General features: G+C 41.0%; 1 protein-coding gene across 1 annotated transcript in view; it reads left to right on the top strand.

Moving 5' to 3' along the window:
* FBXL17 (F-box and leucine rich repeat protein 17) overlaps positions 1 to 13,770 on the top strand; it is a 219,064-nt gene extending 205,294 nt beyond the window's left edge. Inside the window, exon 9 of the mRNA XM_066615792.1 lies at positions 11,173 to 13,770. Within this exon, the coding sequence (XP_066471889.1) occupies positions 11,173 to 11,310 (138 nt within the window). The 3' untranslated portion in view covers positions 11,311 to 13,770. The remainder of the gene's footprint in view (positions 1 to 11,172) is intronic.
* Positions 13,771 to 18,019: the final 4,249 nt, after the last annotated feature.

Here is an 18,019-nt window from a genome sequence, read left to right as displayed (position 1 = left end):
TAAATATTTATTAACTATATTAATATTGATTATATTAATCATATCACTAATTAAATGCAGATCTTAAAAATATATTATTAATACACAGCAATATACATGCTTTATAAATGATCAGCTGCTGATCACTGTTGGAGACAAGATGCTGGAGTACATAGATTTTGTCTGGTCCAGGAAGACTAATTTTTTTAACTTTGTAAGCATACCAATAGAATTGTTTTATCAAATGAACTTTGTGAACAATCAGTCTGACCAACATTACACACACACACACCCCTGTGGACCCCAATCCAACTAGTCATTTCTCCCATTCTCCTTGGATAGGATTGAACCCTTTATTAATTTAATGAAATTAAATTTTTCCAGCAGCTGCTGGGGAAAACAAAAATAGACCATGAAAATATATCAGAGCTGATAAGGGTTTGGTTAGGAAGCTGATTTGTCTCCTATACTAGAAGATTCACAGCTCAAGCCTATGCATGTCTACTCAGAAGTAAGTCCCATTAGAGTCAATGGGGCTTACTCCCAGGAAAGTGTGGATAGGATTGGACTGGCAATCACTTCATCAATGGCTGATAAGTATTCCCTTCAATTAGCAAGATTCATAACTTTAAAAATACAGCCTTTCCTCTTTAGTCAAACAACAAGATTAATAAATCACTTTTAAAACAGTACCCTTTTTCTGCTCCTGACCAGGTAAAGTGTGTGCTTGTCTCTTCTCTCCCCCTTTGCCAACTGCATGGAAACAACTTTAAGACCCCTGGGAAATGTTTTATTTGGGGAGGGGGAGGACAGCAGGAAGGTTTGGAGATTGAAAGGGGGGAGTAGAAGAGGGAGGGGGTTGAAAAGAGAGATTTCACTTTGATGAGAAGTGATCCCAGGCTGGGAACTAGGAACCAACCAGACAAGGATCAGCGAGGGTTAAGGACTGCAAGCTGAGCAAGCTTTGGAAACAACATGCAGTGAACACAGAAGCTGGAAGCCTTGGAGTGGAGGGAGAAGAGGGCAGGGCGGCAGCAGCCACTCTTGAAGTCCCTCTTGGAGCAACTCCCATTTCTTCTGCTTTAAAAAAAAGCGCAGACGATGAGCTCGTATTCTGCCCAGGGGTGTGACTGTATCGCTGTGAGAGGACATCCCGCGCCTCCCCTTTGAGTTCCTGGCACCTTCCTAAAGAGCCACGGCTCACAGTTTGAATAACACTGATATAGGCTGTATATAGACTTTAATTTAATTAATTCCTTTAATTGCAAGCTGATGCTTTTTTCTGACTTCCTTCAAAGGGATTGCATGCTATATAGGGAGACAACTGAGCTAGACGGAATAAAAATCTGTGAGACAGCTACAGTGCAAATGGGGAAAACTGTTCCTGATTAATGGGAACTATATAATGGGTATCTTGATGAGATTGCTGTAAGGTTTGGCATTAGGGGTACTACTGGGGGTCATTTAACTTGCTTGTTAAACCTCTTGTGTGCAGGGAATAAGGAAAGTAGCCATAAAAAGAACAAATTTTCAGATGCTCTATTCTGAATTTAAAAATGTTTAAAATGCAAGGTTGGCAGCTCTAAGAGCTCCTTTCTTCCATATTCAGAGAACAGAGAAGTTACAGAACAAACCAATTTCTTCACTTTTCTAACTTCATGAAGAACTAATTTTTCCAACTATGAGAGTACAGTGCATCATTAAAGAAGAATCTTGGCAAGTGCAGAAGGATTTTCAAAAGCCACTTTGACAAAAATCATTCTTTTATACAATTGGGTGGAGGCCACAAATGGGGCAATATTTTTCCCTCCCTGTTGGCATTTTCCAAAGTATTATATTTTGTTGCCATACCAGGTAGCCTCTGCCTATACTCTTTACATAACACTGCCAGACATGCAAAAAAAGAATAATAATAATAATACCCACAAACCCAGAGAAACACAAGGGATATATAGCAATAGGTTTTCAACACTCTCCACCAAAATACTCTGTGACATCATCTGTACAGTATTTCTTTGATATGCACTTGACATAAATTTAGAATTACAAAGGCAAGGGCTTTGCCAAAAAGATCAGAGAAACTGTAGGCCTGGGTAAAGGCAGGCTCTGTTTGATTCCATCGATTATTTAACTGCCTTAAGGCTATAGATGTCCGTAGTGGTTGTGCTATTGATTCACCCCATGAACATAATCAAATTAATTCATTTCTCATCAAGTTGCCATTACTGTGGTCTTTTTGATATCCATTTCCAAAATGGCACAACACATTCTCTGCTTTAAGGAATGAAATAACTTAATTATTTTTGCATGATGAGCATTGACATGCCAGTATTCCATCAAGTATCTTAAGTTTTGTTTTTATCAGTTTAAACCTAGGATTCGTAAAACCCAGGTTCATTGGCTAGTGCAGGGAATCAGCTCCATGTTGTGAGAGACATAATGCAGTCTTTGCTTAGGAATCCAATCATTTAATGAAACAGCATTTATACATAGTTTGTACAAAGCGTCTCACTATTAAACTGTTTATCAAAACTAATATTTAATAATAAAATTCTAGTAAAACCATTATTGTTGACAGTCAAATTAATATACAGTGCAAACATTCACTTCATGTGAAATTCAGTAGTTGTATGGGATTTGTGCATCTGCAGTCAATGGCAGGGGTGTGTGCATGAAATGATAGTCTTCAGTAAAGTGGAGGAGGCAGCCTTTTTGAAACATGTATGCATTGAAGTTCCTGTGCCTTCAGCAAATGGAAAGCTGTGGCATCGACTTCCTCATGAGGAAGCTGCTTGAATCAGCATGTCAGGTGGCTATGCCATACACTCAAAACTAGAGCCAATCATCAAAACCGATACTATTTTTGGATTCAGCACTCCAAGATTATCCTAAATTCATCCCAACATCCTTAGCAACTAAAAAAGGGTTTTTTGTTTTGTTTTTCGGGGCCTGTGTTATTCCACTTTTCCTCTAAGACAGTGAACAGCAAGGTAAAAATGCCAGCAAAATGAAGTTCTATTACTGTACTGTACATCTAAAATGTTGTATGCCTTGGGAGCTTCTTTGGAGCTAGAATGGCAAAATGTAGATACCTGGAAACATAAAATAAAATCAATAAATGTGCTAGAGGCAGCAAGAAAGAAAGCCCATGCCAGTAAACCTTAAAAAAGAAGTGTATCCAAATATAGTCAACAGGTTAGAATCTCCCCAGAGCCCTGGAAGAGCCAAAAAGTTTGAACCAAACATCTAAAGCTATGTAAAAAGATATCACATTGGTGGAAGCTCTTTGTAAAGCGAGTACTATAACTGCAGTGGCACCACATCAGAGAAGGCCCTGCTCTGTTAATTTGTGGACCATACCTCTCATGGATGTGAAAGTTTGAACAGGGTTAGCAAAGAAAATATTGGCCTCAATCCCCCTGTTTCCCTGTGCAATGGCTAGTATGATTTGCATTCCCAGTGACATTCAAAGAGGCATCCATTTAGTTCAGTAAGAGATGCTTATCTTTATCTATAACAATGTGCAAACTAGCCAGCCTGTATTAGATGGGAGATAGGCTACATTCACACTCAATGCCACATACTGGTTTCTGTTATGAGAATTTAGCAGCTTCAGGCTCACAGGCACAATCTGTTCCTTTACCCCTCTTTCCTAACACATGAAGATTAGAAACTTCTGTTCCAGATTTGCTGCAAACCAGTAGCATAAGGTTCTGTACTTGCAGAAGAAGGGGAAAAGCAAAGGGAATATGTGCAAGCCCGTCTACTAGTTCTTGTTAACACAAAGAGTGATTTGGCAATACGCCTGAAATTGATCACTGACCATATGGTCTTGTCATATTACTAACATGGAGGCAAAGAGCTACTAAAATTATAATAATTATCCAGTATCAGGTCATTGAGATATTTATAGTACGTATATCACACAAAAGTTGCATTGTCTCAGAAAGCTGGTAAATAATACAATGTGTCAAAAATGGTTTTCACTATAGGAATTGAAAATACAGCTTACGATTTTTTGAAGAGAATTACGAAATCTAATCCATGTTCATGTTTCCGGATATGCAACATTTATTTTCCCCCCTTAAACGGGAGTAAATCAAATTGCTTCATATTTGTTTCTCAGAATTTTTGAAGCATCTTCTGCGATATTAGGAATATCTGATTGTCTAAGAGAATCCTATTAGAAAATAATGTGCTTCAATGCTTTCATCCATTCCAAACTTCATTCAACATATAATTTTAAATTTAGATTTGTGACATTAGCTTTTTAAAAGTTAGAACAAAATATACTTTTAAAGGGAAATTGAGAAGCTTCCTATTAAGTTTCTCTGACTGAAAAGTGTTCACTAAATTAAGAGGAAATTAGATGGGTTCTTGGGTCTCCAGTTAATACATCTCTACATTTCTAATAAACAATTTTTATACAGTATCTAAAAAGAGGAAAAAAGTGAATGAAGGGTTTCTGTGTCTTTTTTCTATTCTTGTATTGTAACATGGAAAGATGGATACATGGAGCTCAGTTACAAAAGGTCTGTGCTCTAGAAGTTACCTGAATCTCGCAATTCTGCAAACTGGAAAGAAGCACAAGACTAGATATCTATGTACTCCCAACGTGAAGCATATAAAATTTTTACAGAATATAAATTTGCCGTGCTTCAGGTATCTTAGGGAAATTCTACAGGTGAAGCCATTTCTGCCAAAAGTTGCATATATGCAACAAGGATCAAGTGTGTACACCTGTGGGCTGGGCAGAAATAGGTTAATAAAATTTAATTCTCCTTGAGCAGCTCCAAAAGTTTCAATAGCTGCAGAAGTTCTCTTCCCTAGGATGAGTTCTGATGACTGAATAAACATAGTTTATGCTGAATATTCTATGCACATGCACTCCCTCCTCTTCCCCTCTTGCCTGCTTCACTCACATTAATAGATATTGCAATTTTGTTTAATCTGCAGAATAACTGAGTTAATCATTTGAGCATAGAGCTCAGCACAACTCATTTGAGCCTAGAGCTATGGTTTGCAAAACACAAATAAGGGCGCAATCCTAACCTGCACTGGAGCAGGCAAACTAGGAGGCTTGCGCTGCATCCAACGTGGGATTGCAGTGAGCAGCAGCTCAGCCACAGGCAAGGGGAAGCTCTTCCCATTACCCGTGGGTAAGGGCTGCATGCCCTTATGGGTCTCCTCGGACCTGTGCCACCTCCATAACCGCCAGCTCCCAGCCCCACCCCGGCTCCCCACGCGCCTGTCCTCCCCCGCCCAGTTACGCCTCCTCACCACGCCTAACTTTGCTGCTTATGTTGGCGCACTCACACCGACACAAGCAGCAGCGCAGGAGCTGCGGTGGAGGCTTCTGCCTCCATTGGCGCATCTGAATGGGCCAACGCAGCTCTCGCCCAAGGAAGCTCAAACATGCTTTATGGCACGTTTGCGACCCTCCAAGGCCACCTATACCGGCATAACTGCTGGTTAGGATTGTGCCCTAAGTCAGAGCTGAATCCTAGTTTTAAATGCAGATTTGTCATGATTTCTAAACCATAGTTAATGGGTTGCTCTGAGCTCAGAGAAAATGCAGAGCTGAGGTTTGAAGAAACTGCTATGTCAGTGTCACAGCTCAGCAACAAAGTGGTAAAGGGCAGAATCAGGAGGGAATACACAGGCTAAGGTCATGATTAGGACTAAATAAACCATTGTTTTTCAGTCTTCTGAACTCTCCTTTTTATTTACTTACATATTAATTATGAGCTTTTAACTATATTGCCTATAGACATAACCATAAAATACCCCATTCTTTCTGTTAATATCTTGCTGAACTTAATCAGACACAAAAGTTGCATACATTACAAAACTGGATTTCCAGTGCTTCATCAACGGCTAGGTCATAAGAACATAAGAACATAAGAACAGCCCCACTGGATCAGGCCATAGGCCCATCTAGTCCAGCTTCCTGTATCTCACAGCGGCCCACCAAATGCCCCAGGGAGCACACCAGATAACAAGAGACCTCATCCTGGTGCCCTCCCCTACATCTGGCATTCTGACTTAACCCATTCCTAAAATCAGGAGGTTGCGCATACACATCATGGCTTGTACCCCATAATGGATTTTTCCTCCAGAAACTCGTCCAATCCCCTTTTAAAGGCGTCTAGGCTAGACGCCAGCACCACATCCTGTGGCAAGGAGTTCCACAGACCGACCACACGCTGAGTAAAGAAATATTTTCTTTTGTCTGTCCTAACCCGCCCAACACTCAATTTTAGTGGATGTCCCCTGGTTCTGGTATTATGTGAGAGTGTAAAGAGCATCTCCCTATCCACTCTGTCCATCCCCTGCATAATTTTGTATGTCTCAATCATGTCCCCCCTCAAGCGTCTCTTTTCTAGGCTGAAGAGGCCCAAACGCCATAGCCTTTCCTCATAAGGAAGGTGCCCCAGCCCCGTAATCATCTTAGTCGCTCTCTTTTGCACCTTTTCCATTTCCACTATGTCTTTTTTGAGATGCGGCGACCAGAACTGGACACAATACTCCAGGTGTGGCCTTACCATCGATTTGTACAACGGCATTATAATACTAACCGTTTTGTTCTCAATACCCTTCCTAATGATCCCAAGCATAGAATTGGCCTTCTTCACTGCCGCCGCACATTGGGTCGACACTTTCATCGACCTGTCCACCACCACCCCAAGATCTCTCTCCTGATCTGTCACAGACAGCTCAGAACCCATCAGCCTATATCTAAAGTTTTGATTTTTTGCCCCAATGTGCATGACTTTACACTTACTGACATTGAAGCACATCTGCCATTTTGCTGCCCATTCTGCCAGTCTGGAGAGATCCTTCTGGAGCTCCTCACAATCACTTCTGGTCTTTACCACTCGGAAAAGTTTGGTGTCGTCTGCAAACTTAGCCACTTCACTGCTCAACCCTGTCTCCAGGTCATTTATGAAGAGGTTGAAAAGCACCGGTCCCAGGACAGATCCTTGGGGCACACCGCTTTTCACCTCTCTCCATTGTGAAAATTGCCCATTGACACCCACTCTCTGCTTCCTGGCCTCCAACCAGTTCTCAATCCACGAGAGGACCTGTCCTCTAATTCCCTGACTGTGGAGTTTTTTCAGTAGCCTTTGGTGAGGGACCGTGTCAAACGCCTTCTGAAAGTCCAGATATATAATGTCCATGGGTTCTCCCGCATCCACATGCCTGTTGACCTTTTCAAAGAATTCTATAAGGTTTGTGAGGCAAGACTTACCCTTACAGAAGCCATGCTGACTCTCCCTCAGCAAGGCCTGTTCGTCTATGTGTTTTGAGATCCTATCTTTGATGAGGCATTCCACCATCTTACCCGGTATGGATGTTAGGCTGACCGGCCTATAGTTTCCCGGGTCCCCCCTCTTTCCCTTTTTAAAAATAGGCGTGACATTTGCTATCCTCCAATCTTCTGGCACCATGGCCGTTTTGAGGGACAAGTTGCATACCTTAGTCAAGAGATCTGCAACTTCATTCTTCAATTCCTTAATAACCCTTGGGTGGATGCCATCAGGGCCCGGTGACTTATTGATCTTTAATTTATCAATGAGGTCTGAAACATCTTCTCTTTTAACCTCTATCTGACTTAACTCCTCGGTTAGGAGGGGCCGTTCGGGCAGCGGTATCTGTGTCACTGTGTCATACAGAGCTCTGCCCCTTCTGGGAGCGGTAAGAGCTTCCAGCAACCGAACAGAGTTCAGTAAACATGAGGATACAACCCACTGCCCATAAATGATAAACCATGCACATAAGATGACTGACTTGGTTGCATTTCACACCATTGTTACTAGCTGCTGAGAAAGAGCAACACTTGTGAGATACAACCCCATCAGTAGACTGTCTCACTTATAACCTTGTTTACAAATGCTACTGATACCATGTTAGATTACAAGAGTAATGCAGCGACCTGGACCAGAGCAACTTGAGTGACAAAAATACCGCATCAGTATTCTGATGAACACCAGTCTTTCTGGGTGCATTCATTACGAGGCCACTGTTAATTCATGGTGTATTTTTTTAATCCATAATTTAAATCGAAGCACATTGTTTGCATTAACATTCAGAAAATCCCGGATGTGAAGTTGTGCTCAGTGTATGTGTCAGTCTGTGTGGTTCAGTTACTCCTAAACCCCTGAGTAACTTCAGTTACTCAGTTACCCCTGAGCACTGAGGTAATCATTGAAACTCTGTGGAACATATCAGCCTTAACAGATCAAGTGCGTAGCACTCCACAAACCTTTCATTGTATTGTAGCTGCAGGCAGGAATTATAATTGGGCCACCTGAGAATGTTATGCATTCAACTATTAGGTTTAAAAATAGTCACATATTTGTTGTTAAATATACTTTTTATGAAACTGATTTTGAGAAAATACTTAAGGAATAACAAACACTATGGGAGCACACAGATCAGTCCAGTGGGTTGCAACTGGTGGGTATAACACTGTCCCTTTCATTTTAAGGGGCAGGTGCAGGTGGAAAGCAGCAACACGATCCCCAGGATCACCACTACGGACAAGGGGGGCTTGTTTTACACTTAGCTTACCTGCTGCCAGAGTTGGGGAGTGCAAGGAACCCAGCAGAGTGTGCTGCAGGGCTCCCTGCAGCTTATAGAAAGTGAAATTAATGATCGTGACCCAGAAGGGGGTTGTGATAGCTACATTTACTTTTTACAAGCCACAGAAAGCCCTGCAGAGCTTTCTGCGGGACTTCCTCACCCCCTGAACCTGGCAGCAGGTAAAGCAAGTTTAAAACAAGTCCCCCCCTTCACTGCAGTGGCACAATCCTGGGGATCATGTCACTGCCATTGTCTCCACCCCTGCAGAAACTTATTTCAGGAGATTTACTTCCAAGAAGTTTGAGTACCACTGGACTAGTCTTTTAATTGTAAGCAAAAGAAACATAGTAAATGTGACAAAGCCCAAATCAGATTTGAAATCTGGATGGAACATATTTCTGTATACGGAGAGAATGACAATTATGTAACCCCTTTCAGTATGCAGAGGGCACCAGGAATATGTGATGATTGCAAAAAACTAATGTCATGGAGACAACCTGTAGGAACAATAAAGTTTGTTTATGGACTGCAGACCTTACACCATTACCATTAATGCTTCCTATATGCCATCTGCCTGGACACAAGGTTACTCTTAGATGATATGGAAAAAAAACTGTAGGTTGTATCATTTTTGTCACAAAGAAAGTGGTTGATGGGACTCAGAAGTGGCCAGTAATAATATTGGTGATGAACAGTGATTCTTTTAGTACTTCTCCGATCCAGATTCCTTTCTCAGAGCTTGTTTCTGGCAGTGCTGCAACCTGTGCAAATGGAGAAAAAACAGCCGTGTGCAGGGACCTTGTGTAGTGGCCAAAGGCACAGCAGTCTAATTTGGCAGAGAGAGGAAAAGGAGACATGCACAATGGAGCCCTAAAGGAAGCATTTAGCAGGAGGAGTGACAGAAAGAGGAATGCCTTAGAAGGATTTGGGGCAAAGTGAAGACAAGGAAAACGTGGGGGGGGGGACGGACACACATAAGGACATTAGATGGATTAGAAGGAAAATGGAGAAAGTTACTGGGCGAGAAAGGGTTTGGCAGTTCAGACAGCAGCAAAAGACTGCACCTGGGAACGGCTCTTTGTATCCTGAACAAGTAAGGAGTGAGCCTAGAAACAGGCCATGAATGCACTTTACCATCTTGCATTGGAGCAACTAATCTGTCCCAGATATCTGAAAAGATAGCTTCCTTTTCTCTAGCAAGGAATAAAAAGGGGGGGGGGGAGGAACTTGCTGTGTCCATAGAATTATTTTTGGTTTGGTTTCTAATCTCTGATTAATCTTAATAATATGAATTAATATTTGGTATTCATTAGTTCTTTTCCTAAGTTCTCAACATTTTTCATATTTTTATTTACACACACACACACACACACACACACACACGATAGAACCTATATCATTGACGACATGGTACAGCTCGGGGAGGGAATCTAAAACCATTCCCAAGGCTAGTCTTCCATTTCCAGTCAGTCCTTAAAATGTGATATACAGATATATGCCAGCTTCTCTGGGGAACATGTACCATTACAGATTTCATTCTGATTTATTAAAAGGCAGTTGCTGCTTTTCAGGCACCTTCACTGTTGCTATAATGTAGTTGTTTACAAAAGTGTTTAGCGCTTGCAGCTCTGTGTACTTGGAAAAGAAGTTAAACCCTTTTTCTATCCAAGTTGCTCTTCAGTTGACAAATCTCCCAATGAAGATTGAGTGTTTCTATTATCAAAGAAGAAGAACTGGAGATTAAACCTGTCATTTATCCCTGTCATAAAATGCAATCACTGTTCATTCTCTGCACTGCCTAGCACAATTGCTTCAGCTGGGGGTTGGAACAGGGGGATGGGAATGATAGCAGATGGATATTTGAGGCACATTTGTTGTGCTTACAGATATTTCTTCCAGGAAGGATTTCAAGGAATGTGAATACATATTTGCAGCACGAACAGAGAGTTGTTGCTGTGGTTATGAGGGCTGTTATCTTGAAAACTGGTTGAAAACCAGTGCAGGTTGAAAACCAGTGCAAGAAAAGAAAATACAAAGTGAGCAGTTGCAACACTGGTGCACTCGGTCAGATTAGGCTGCTGAGTATTTAAATTAAGTATTGATGTATCTTAAAATGTTCAATAAAGGTTCCAAAGAATGTTGTGGTTCTGAGGTTAATCTTTTATTTATCTAAAGGATGACGGACAGTGTCTGCTTCTGTGATATGAACTACAATCAGCTTAAAAATAATTGACAAATTAATCCCCTTGCAGCACAGCAATAGTAAAGGTGTTAGGTTTAATTAGGCCTGTCTGATTGCTTTGTATGATCCAGGAATAAAGGTGGTTTCTCTCGTTAAGGTCTAGAAGGGATATTCTTGACCTGCTAGGCTTGAACACGTCAATTATTGATTTCTACCATTTCAGCTATTACCTATAGAGAACCTTAATTTGGGCTTTTCACTAAAAGATGGAATGCACAAGTTGCCACCAAAATCATTTTGAGAAGCTGTTTGTGAAGACTCTTTAATCACCCATTTCTTTTTCACTAATTTTCAGATTAAGCACATCAGTAGTTGGCTTTTTCTAGAATTCTGTATGAATGACAGATAATTTCTTTTGTGTGTAGGTGAATGAAGGGACTGTGGAACAACTAGTGCTGCAACACCCACACATCACCTTCAGTACTGTACTACAGGACTGCAAGAGGACTTTGGAACGGGCATACCAGATGGGCTGGACACCCAATATGCCCACTGCTTCTTAACTCAAGACATATTATATAATTTCTGCAATTGACAGATTTCAACTGAACACTTGAAATTTGTTAAGGATTTTTATTAATATTTTTTGCTTTCATTAAATATGTTCTGTTTTAGTCTAAAGCTTTTAATTTTGAAGATAAATATATATTGTTTAATGTAGTGAGAAATTTATGTTTGGTTCATTGATGAAATTGTTGGAAGAGAAATGTGGTTAGATATATTTTGTTTTTTTGGAATGTTACTCAACCTAATTGCAATTTTCATGATGCAATATAATTGTAAGTTTACATAAAACTAAAACACTATTTGGATGTTTTCTCCAATTTACATGTCCACAATAGAAACAACTCTTTAGAAATGCATTGTAAGTTTTTTGGTATGTGTAAATCCAATGTTAAAACCCCTTGGCAAATGATTGAAGTGGGTTCCTGCTAGTTCAGTGGGTAGTTTCAGCAGTGTAATATTTTTTGCCTTTTTCTTTCAAGTTTTTTCTCTGCTTTAGCTGTTCCTATTTTGTATTGTAAGTGGCAACTCCCTTCCTGGTTCCACTGAAATTAGAGGCTAATGTTAAAGTAGATGATCAAAATTGATGCTACTCGCTTGTGTTTTGTTTTTGTTTTTTTTGTTTTTGTTTTTTTGAGATACACAGTTCTAAGAATCCACAAATAACTAATTCAGAAATATAACATTTTGATAATTGAATATTTAACAAATGATGGACACGTACGGAATTTATTTCAGTGGACGATCCTGCTGGTTTCTGATAGAGCTGCTAAAGTGCCATTTTTGTCCTGGAATTGCTCCATCTCTTGAGAATATACTGCTGTTTTTAGAGGGCCTCTTGTAGTAGACATTCTTTGTTGATTTTACCCTTGCCTAAGTTTTTTAGATGTTTATACCTCATTTCTTTTAATATATGTACTACAAGACTTTCAGTTTAATTTTCAACTATCTCCATTAAACAAATCAGCCACAAATGGCATCTGTAACAGATTGTGTATTTTATCATCCAGGAAAAAAGATCATCCAAGGAACCTCAGCCACTTGTGATGGGGCATCTTGAATTCAAGACACGATCTTTTTGCAGATGGAAGTTTCTGCTCAAGCACTGCTGGAGTGTTCCTGGTTTTGTTCTAACTTATACCGTCCTCTGCTGTATCCTGCGTTGTATGCCATTCCAGATTGTTCCCAACCTTCTAGATTGAAAGGAAGCATGAGGGTTGCCACTTAGGGTGGGTTCACTTACTAAATTCCTCCATCAATTATGTAAATTAATTTGATAAAGCATCATATGAACTGAGGTGTACACACAACAGGTTGTGTCCTGAGTTTGGATGTATCATAGCTGCTTCATCATCAGAAACTCCTGTTCACAAAAGGAATGTTGCAATCTCACAAGAAGCTCCTGCACAAGTTCTCCAGACAGTGGAGCTGTGCTCTATCCATACTTAGGATACAGCCCAATGAGTCTGCAGTTTTCTTGATTATCTCAAAACCTGTGGCCAGACAGTTATGTACCTGCATACTCAGTCTCATGGAGAAATATACAAGTGTAAACTGACCCTAATTCTCTTATTCTTCCATCATTACTGACTCCAGTACTTCAAATTAAGACAGAGAAAAAATTACGATGTTGATAGCAAAGCAAATTCAAGACCAGGACTGAAACTTAGTAGTGTAGAGTAAAACTAACCATTTTGTAAATTCCTGCTGATGAGAAACATCAACCACGTTACTCTTGTTGTTAGATCAATCTGGAGAGGAAAAGCTTTCTCCATTCCTTTGAAATGTACTATGTGACTTTCATATTTGTATCCCAGGAGATGAAGTCTATCTGAATTTGCAGTAATGCAAACCATTTATAATACAAAGCAGATTTATAGAGCAAATATTTGCAAAATATAGCTAGAATATATTGATGAAAAGGTTGGTGTGTATCAAACTGTTTTCCAAAGGGTTAAACTTGATAGTCGGCAAGCAGACACTGAAAATACAAACAGGGCAGTAAGTAACCTTTAGAATGTAACAATTTGATAAAGGGTGATTTTTTTTTAGATGTATAACACTGTGTATTTGTTTTTTAAAGGTTAAAGTGTATTAATCCAAAATATCAAATGTTCAGGCTTGACCTGAAGAGTTGCCATCATTGTCAAAATGTTTGGCTAATCTAGAAGACTTTGGGCAGCATAACTTGAAAAAACAGCATTAGTGTGTTTGTACAAACCACATGTCGAGTCCCACAGTGTCAATTCCTGACAACAACAGAAAGGGCTTGCAGTGTCATTTCTGTGACAGTTCCTTGGATGTTTCTTATTAGATATTTCAAATTGAGCCTAAAAGCCTTTGCTAAAGAAATAAAAACTGTATAGTGGATTTTGCTTAGCATGTCACAAATACATGTGAATGCATAAAATGCAGGGCTTTTTATCCACTTGAATTGTGGCAGTATTTTCACAAATAAAGACAATGAATGAAAAAGAAGCCTGGTCATTTTTCACTTTTAGGAGTGCATCAATTCCCATAATTTGTATGTTTCAGTATTTCTGAGTAATTGCTAGCTGTATGAACTGGTGCAGTAAACAAGGCAAGCATACAATGGAAACTTGTATTGATCCACGTTATTCTTCAGTGACTATAGGGCACTCTCCTGGTAACTCATTGGGCAGCCCGATCCTAGGTTGCCCTACCACCAGCACTGCAGCCCCAACGCTGGTGCTGGGTGTCACAGTCATGCCTTAGGGGATGTTTGTGTCACCTGGAAAGGAACCAGCACTGGCAGGGAGAGCAGCTCCACTCCATCAGTGCCACAGAAGAAGCCCCGCAGAAGAAGCAGCCAGTGGAGCAGAGGTAAGCTTCAAGCGCATGGGGGAGTGGGAAGGGTGGCAAAAGGATGTGGGAGAGGCATTCGTGGGCAGGGGAAGGACAGCCCTGAGGGGGTGGAACTGGTACAGGCCCTGACATGGGGCTTCTCTACACCAGCTTTTTAATTAGCACTGATTCAAGGAGCTCCATTGAGCAGGCTAGGGCTTTATTTGGGGTAAGGGGATGAATCTCCCCTTCCCTCAAGGAGACCTCCAGCCTGTTTGTATCCAGCATAGGACACAGCAGTGGGCATTTGGGACTGCTGCTCCAGGGCTGGATAGGATAGGGCCCTAAATGAGATAACCCTGTTGTGGAATGGAATGCCTGTTGGAACAACTTTGGATGGGATGTGTTGAAGCTGAGTTGACTTGTTAGTAAGAAACAGATGTCAAACTAACTGAACATGTGCCATTCTTTGCTTTCATCTAGAACACTGTTTCAAACTGTGGGTTAGAACCTGCTAGATGGGTGGTGAGCCAATTTCAGGTGGGTTATGTAGCACCTAGCTCAGCCGCCATTGAAAATACAGAGCTGAAAATACTGGGTGCAGACCTGCTGGGCAGGGCAGGCCCCGATTGGAAAAAGGCATGGCACTTTGCCCTGAATAGGTGAGAAGAGGGGACATAAGACCACTTCTGGTGGCTCCTGACAGATTGTCATTCTAAAAAGTGGGTCCTGGTGCTGAAAAGTTTGAGGAGCACTGAACTAGAAAACATTTTTATTTAAGAGATTTATACTGTGCCTTTCAATGTGAAAGCCACCAACGTGCCTTTTAGTTCATCTAGGTCTCTTTGATAGCCACACTGCATCATTACCTGCCTTTTTTCTCACTGAAGGATTTTCCAAAATGATTCTGCAAATATTAAATCTCAAATTTCTGTAAGTCTGTGACCACAAACAGACTAAATGTGCTGCGCAGAACCATTTAGTGTGTGTTGAAATTCAGCACATCAATTCTTTTGGTGTCAAGAAGATCCTTTCACAGGCATCTTGTTAAGGATAAAGCCCTCATTAGTGCTGAAGTCCTTCACTATGCAGAAGCACCGTAGCTCACTGGGGGAGTGCATAGACTGAAGATGCAAAGTTTGTAGACTGAAGATGCAAAGTTCAATCCCAGGCATCTCCAGGTAGGGCTGGGAAAGACCCGTTCTGAAACCTTGGAAGAACTTCTGCCAATCACTGTAGACCTTTGTTTCTCAACCAGTGGTACTCATACATACTTGAGGTGGTGTCTGGTGGTACTCACAGGACCCCTGACACCTGACAGAAAGTCCAGCAATGCAATGTTACAAGCAATGTTACATTGTTACATGTTACATTGTTACAATGCAATGTTACAAGCATTGGTACATTGGTCAGCATTGCTCAGCAGGCAGAGCTCCAGCATTCAATTTTTGCATGCTTGAAAAAGCCCTCCCGTATGCTGTCTTACCAGTGATTGTTGCATTGTGCCTGGCCTTCCAATCCAGAAATAACTGGCAATATCACTAGTTACTTCCAGTGGTACTTCCAGTAAGTGGATGATGCGATGTTGTACAGCGGGGGACGAACAATGAGAAACACTGCTGTAGACTCTACTGAAATGACCCTACATGAAACAATGGTCTAATGCAGTAGAGGGAATGTCCCATTCCCTTCTGTAAAAGAAGAATCTGTCAGGACCCACCAGCAGTGATGTCATAACTGGAAGTGACATCATCAAGCAGAAACATTTTTAACAATCCTAGGCTGCAATCCTACCCACACTTACCCAGGAGTAAGTCCCATTGACTGTTGTTAAAAGCATATACAAAGTAGCCTGTTAAAAGTACAGATCTGTAACATTTCCCAAATACAGTCACATACCATGGTAGCATCAAGTCTAATATATTAAAAATAAAATATTGAAATGAGTGGGGACTCACCTGAAATTGGCTCATGACCCACCTAGTGGGTTCTGACCCACAGTTTGAGAAACACTGTTTTAGGCTATCGAACTAAATTTTTTGAAATAGCACAGAGGAGGTACCGTGTTTATTCCACAGAAAAGTTGGAGAGGGGGGTTTTCTGAACCACCATGAACTTACTCCAGAGTTAACAAAGTCCAGATGAGCAGCTCAGCTGGTGACACTCTTTCACTGGGTGAAGGAGCAGGTGTGTAAAGAATAGGGGAAAGGGGGGGTAGCAGGATTTCATGAGCCTCAAATATGCTTTTTGATTAACAAAGAAAGGAAATCAAAAGCTTGTGAAAAGTAGAAAGTGACCTATTAGCACCAACAATCAATACAGCATCTGTTGAAAGGACACACGCCTGCAGTCTCTGTCCCCTTGCCCAATTCAATTGTATGCAAAGCCTAAGCTAGAAAAGGCACTACTTTGAACAATCTCCTTGACCTTCTTAAGGAGGAGGCCAGCCTAAAATTTTGCACGAAGAAGGGTTTTAACTTGTTCAGCTCGCAAGATCTGCTGAATGTAATAGAGTATTGAATTTTTCTGTTTCAATGCTGTAGAAATCCCTGACAAATGAGGAAATAACTCTTCTCCATCTCCCCCACTTTACACAACTGCCAACTCAGACAGATTGTTTTGTTCCGTTTTTGGATATCAATGAATTCAGAAAAAAAGGTGTTGCTGAGTCTGTTCTTCAAAGTGCAAACATAGAAACAAGACATTCCAGACTGGAGTGTGTGCACTTTCTGTAGATTGACATGCTTTCCAAGACCTGGTTGAGGGATATAGGCTTCAGCACAATGTTGATGGTTTCATTTTTTACATGCTCACCCTCATCCCCTTCCCAGTGACTGAAACAGATAAACCAGTTGCAAAGGAATTTTCTACTTTAGCCTTGGGTGTGTGTTTATGTACATACATGCACATGTGATGGTGTGGGAAATTTTAGTGGTTTACCTGTTTTATAATCTTTCTATTAACTTGTATATTCAGTGAGTTATCCTAAGGAACCAGAAATGAATATTACTCTGCAAATTGACAGCTGAGGGCCTAGTATCATGGCTGCAGACAGAGGCTTGCAGCTCTAGCTTAAAGCCTGCTTACGCAGCAGATAAAGTGAAAAACATGTTTATGACCAAGGGCTCAGTCAGCTGGGGGCCAGGGACTTTTTGTTGGAAGAACAGATACGGGAAACATGTCTGATCTGAGAATTGTGAAAAGTCCCAGAATGAGAGCCAAAGCTTTCATCAGAGGGTCTCATTGGACTTGTTTACACATTGCTATAAATTTGTGTGCAAAGGGGAGTTTATTTCGGGGGCTGGTCCTACGTCCTGACGGTCTTGTTTCTGTCCTGTATGGTATAGCTGCTGGAGCAATAAAGATGGACTAAAGAACAGTGCAAGTCTCTGTCATTCTATTTGGCTGCTCAGCTAAAAGAACCAGGAAAAAGAAATTTCTATCTATAAATGAAAGCCCCAGAATAGTAAGCCTCTGAATAAGACTGTATAAAATACAATGCTTGTACACTTCTAGCATCCCACCCACCCACCCACCCACCAGGTACTAGACTTTATGAAAGCAAAATTTTAGTCAAGATGTTGTCTTGTTAGCTTCAGCTGCCTACCTAGATTTAAAGAAGACTGTAATATGATGTTTTGCACTTTCTGGCCTTCTTCTAAACCAGAGGCTTCCTAAGTACAGCCCACAGTGCACCAAGAAAAGCCTCTTGAGCATGGTGGTGGTGAAGCCTTACCATTCTGCCCTGATGCGTCCCATCATTGTGCCTGATCTTTGTAGAAACTTGTGCTGGGCAGCCGCTTCCACTGCCTAGGAAGGCTCTGCACCTCAATTTCCTAGGGGAAACATCTTCCTGGTGTGGGTTTCTACAAAGATTGGGCGCGATGAGGGGAGGTGGTGGGG

Source organism: Tiliqua scincoides, chromosome 2, assembly GCF_035046505.1.
Source record: "Tiliqua scincoides isolate rTilSci1 chromosome 2, rTilSci1.hap2, whole genome shotgun sequence".
NCBI classification, from domain to species: domain Eukaryota; kingdom Metazoa; phylum Chordata; class Lepidosauria; order Squamata; family Scincidae; genus Tiliqua; species Tiliqua scincoides.
The sequence above is the reverse complement of the archived record's forward strand: the minus strand, read 5'-3'. Positions and strand labels throughout refer to the sequence as shown.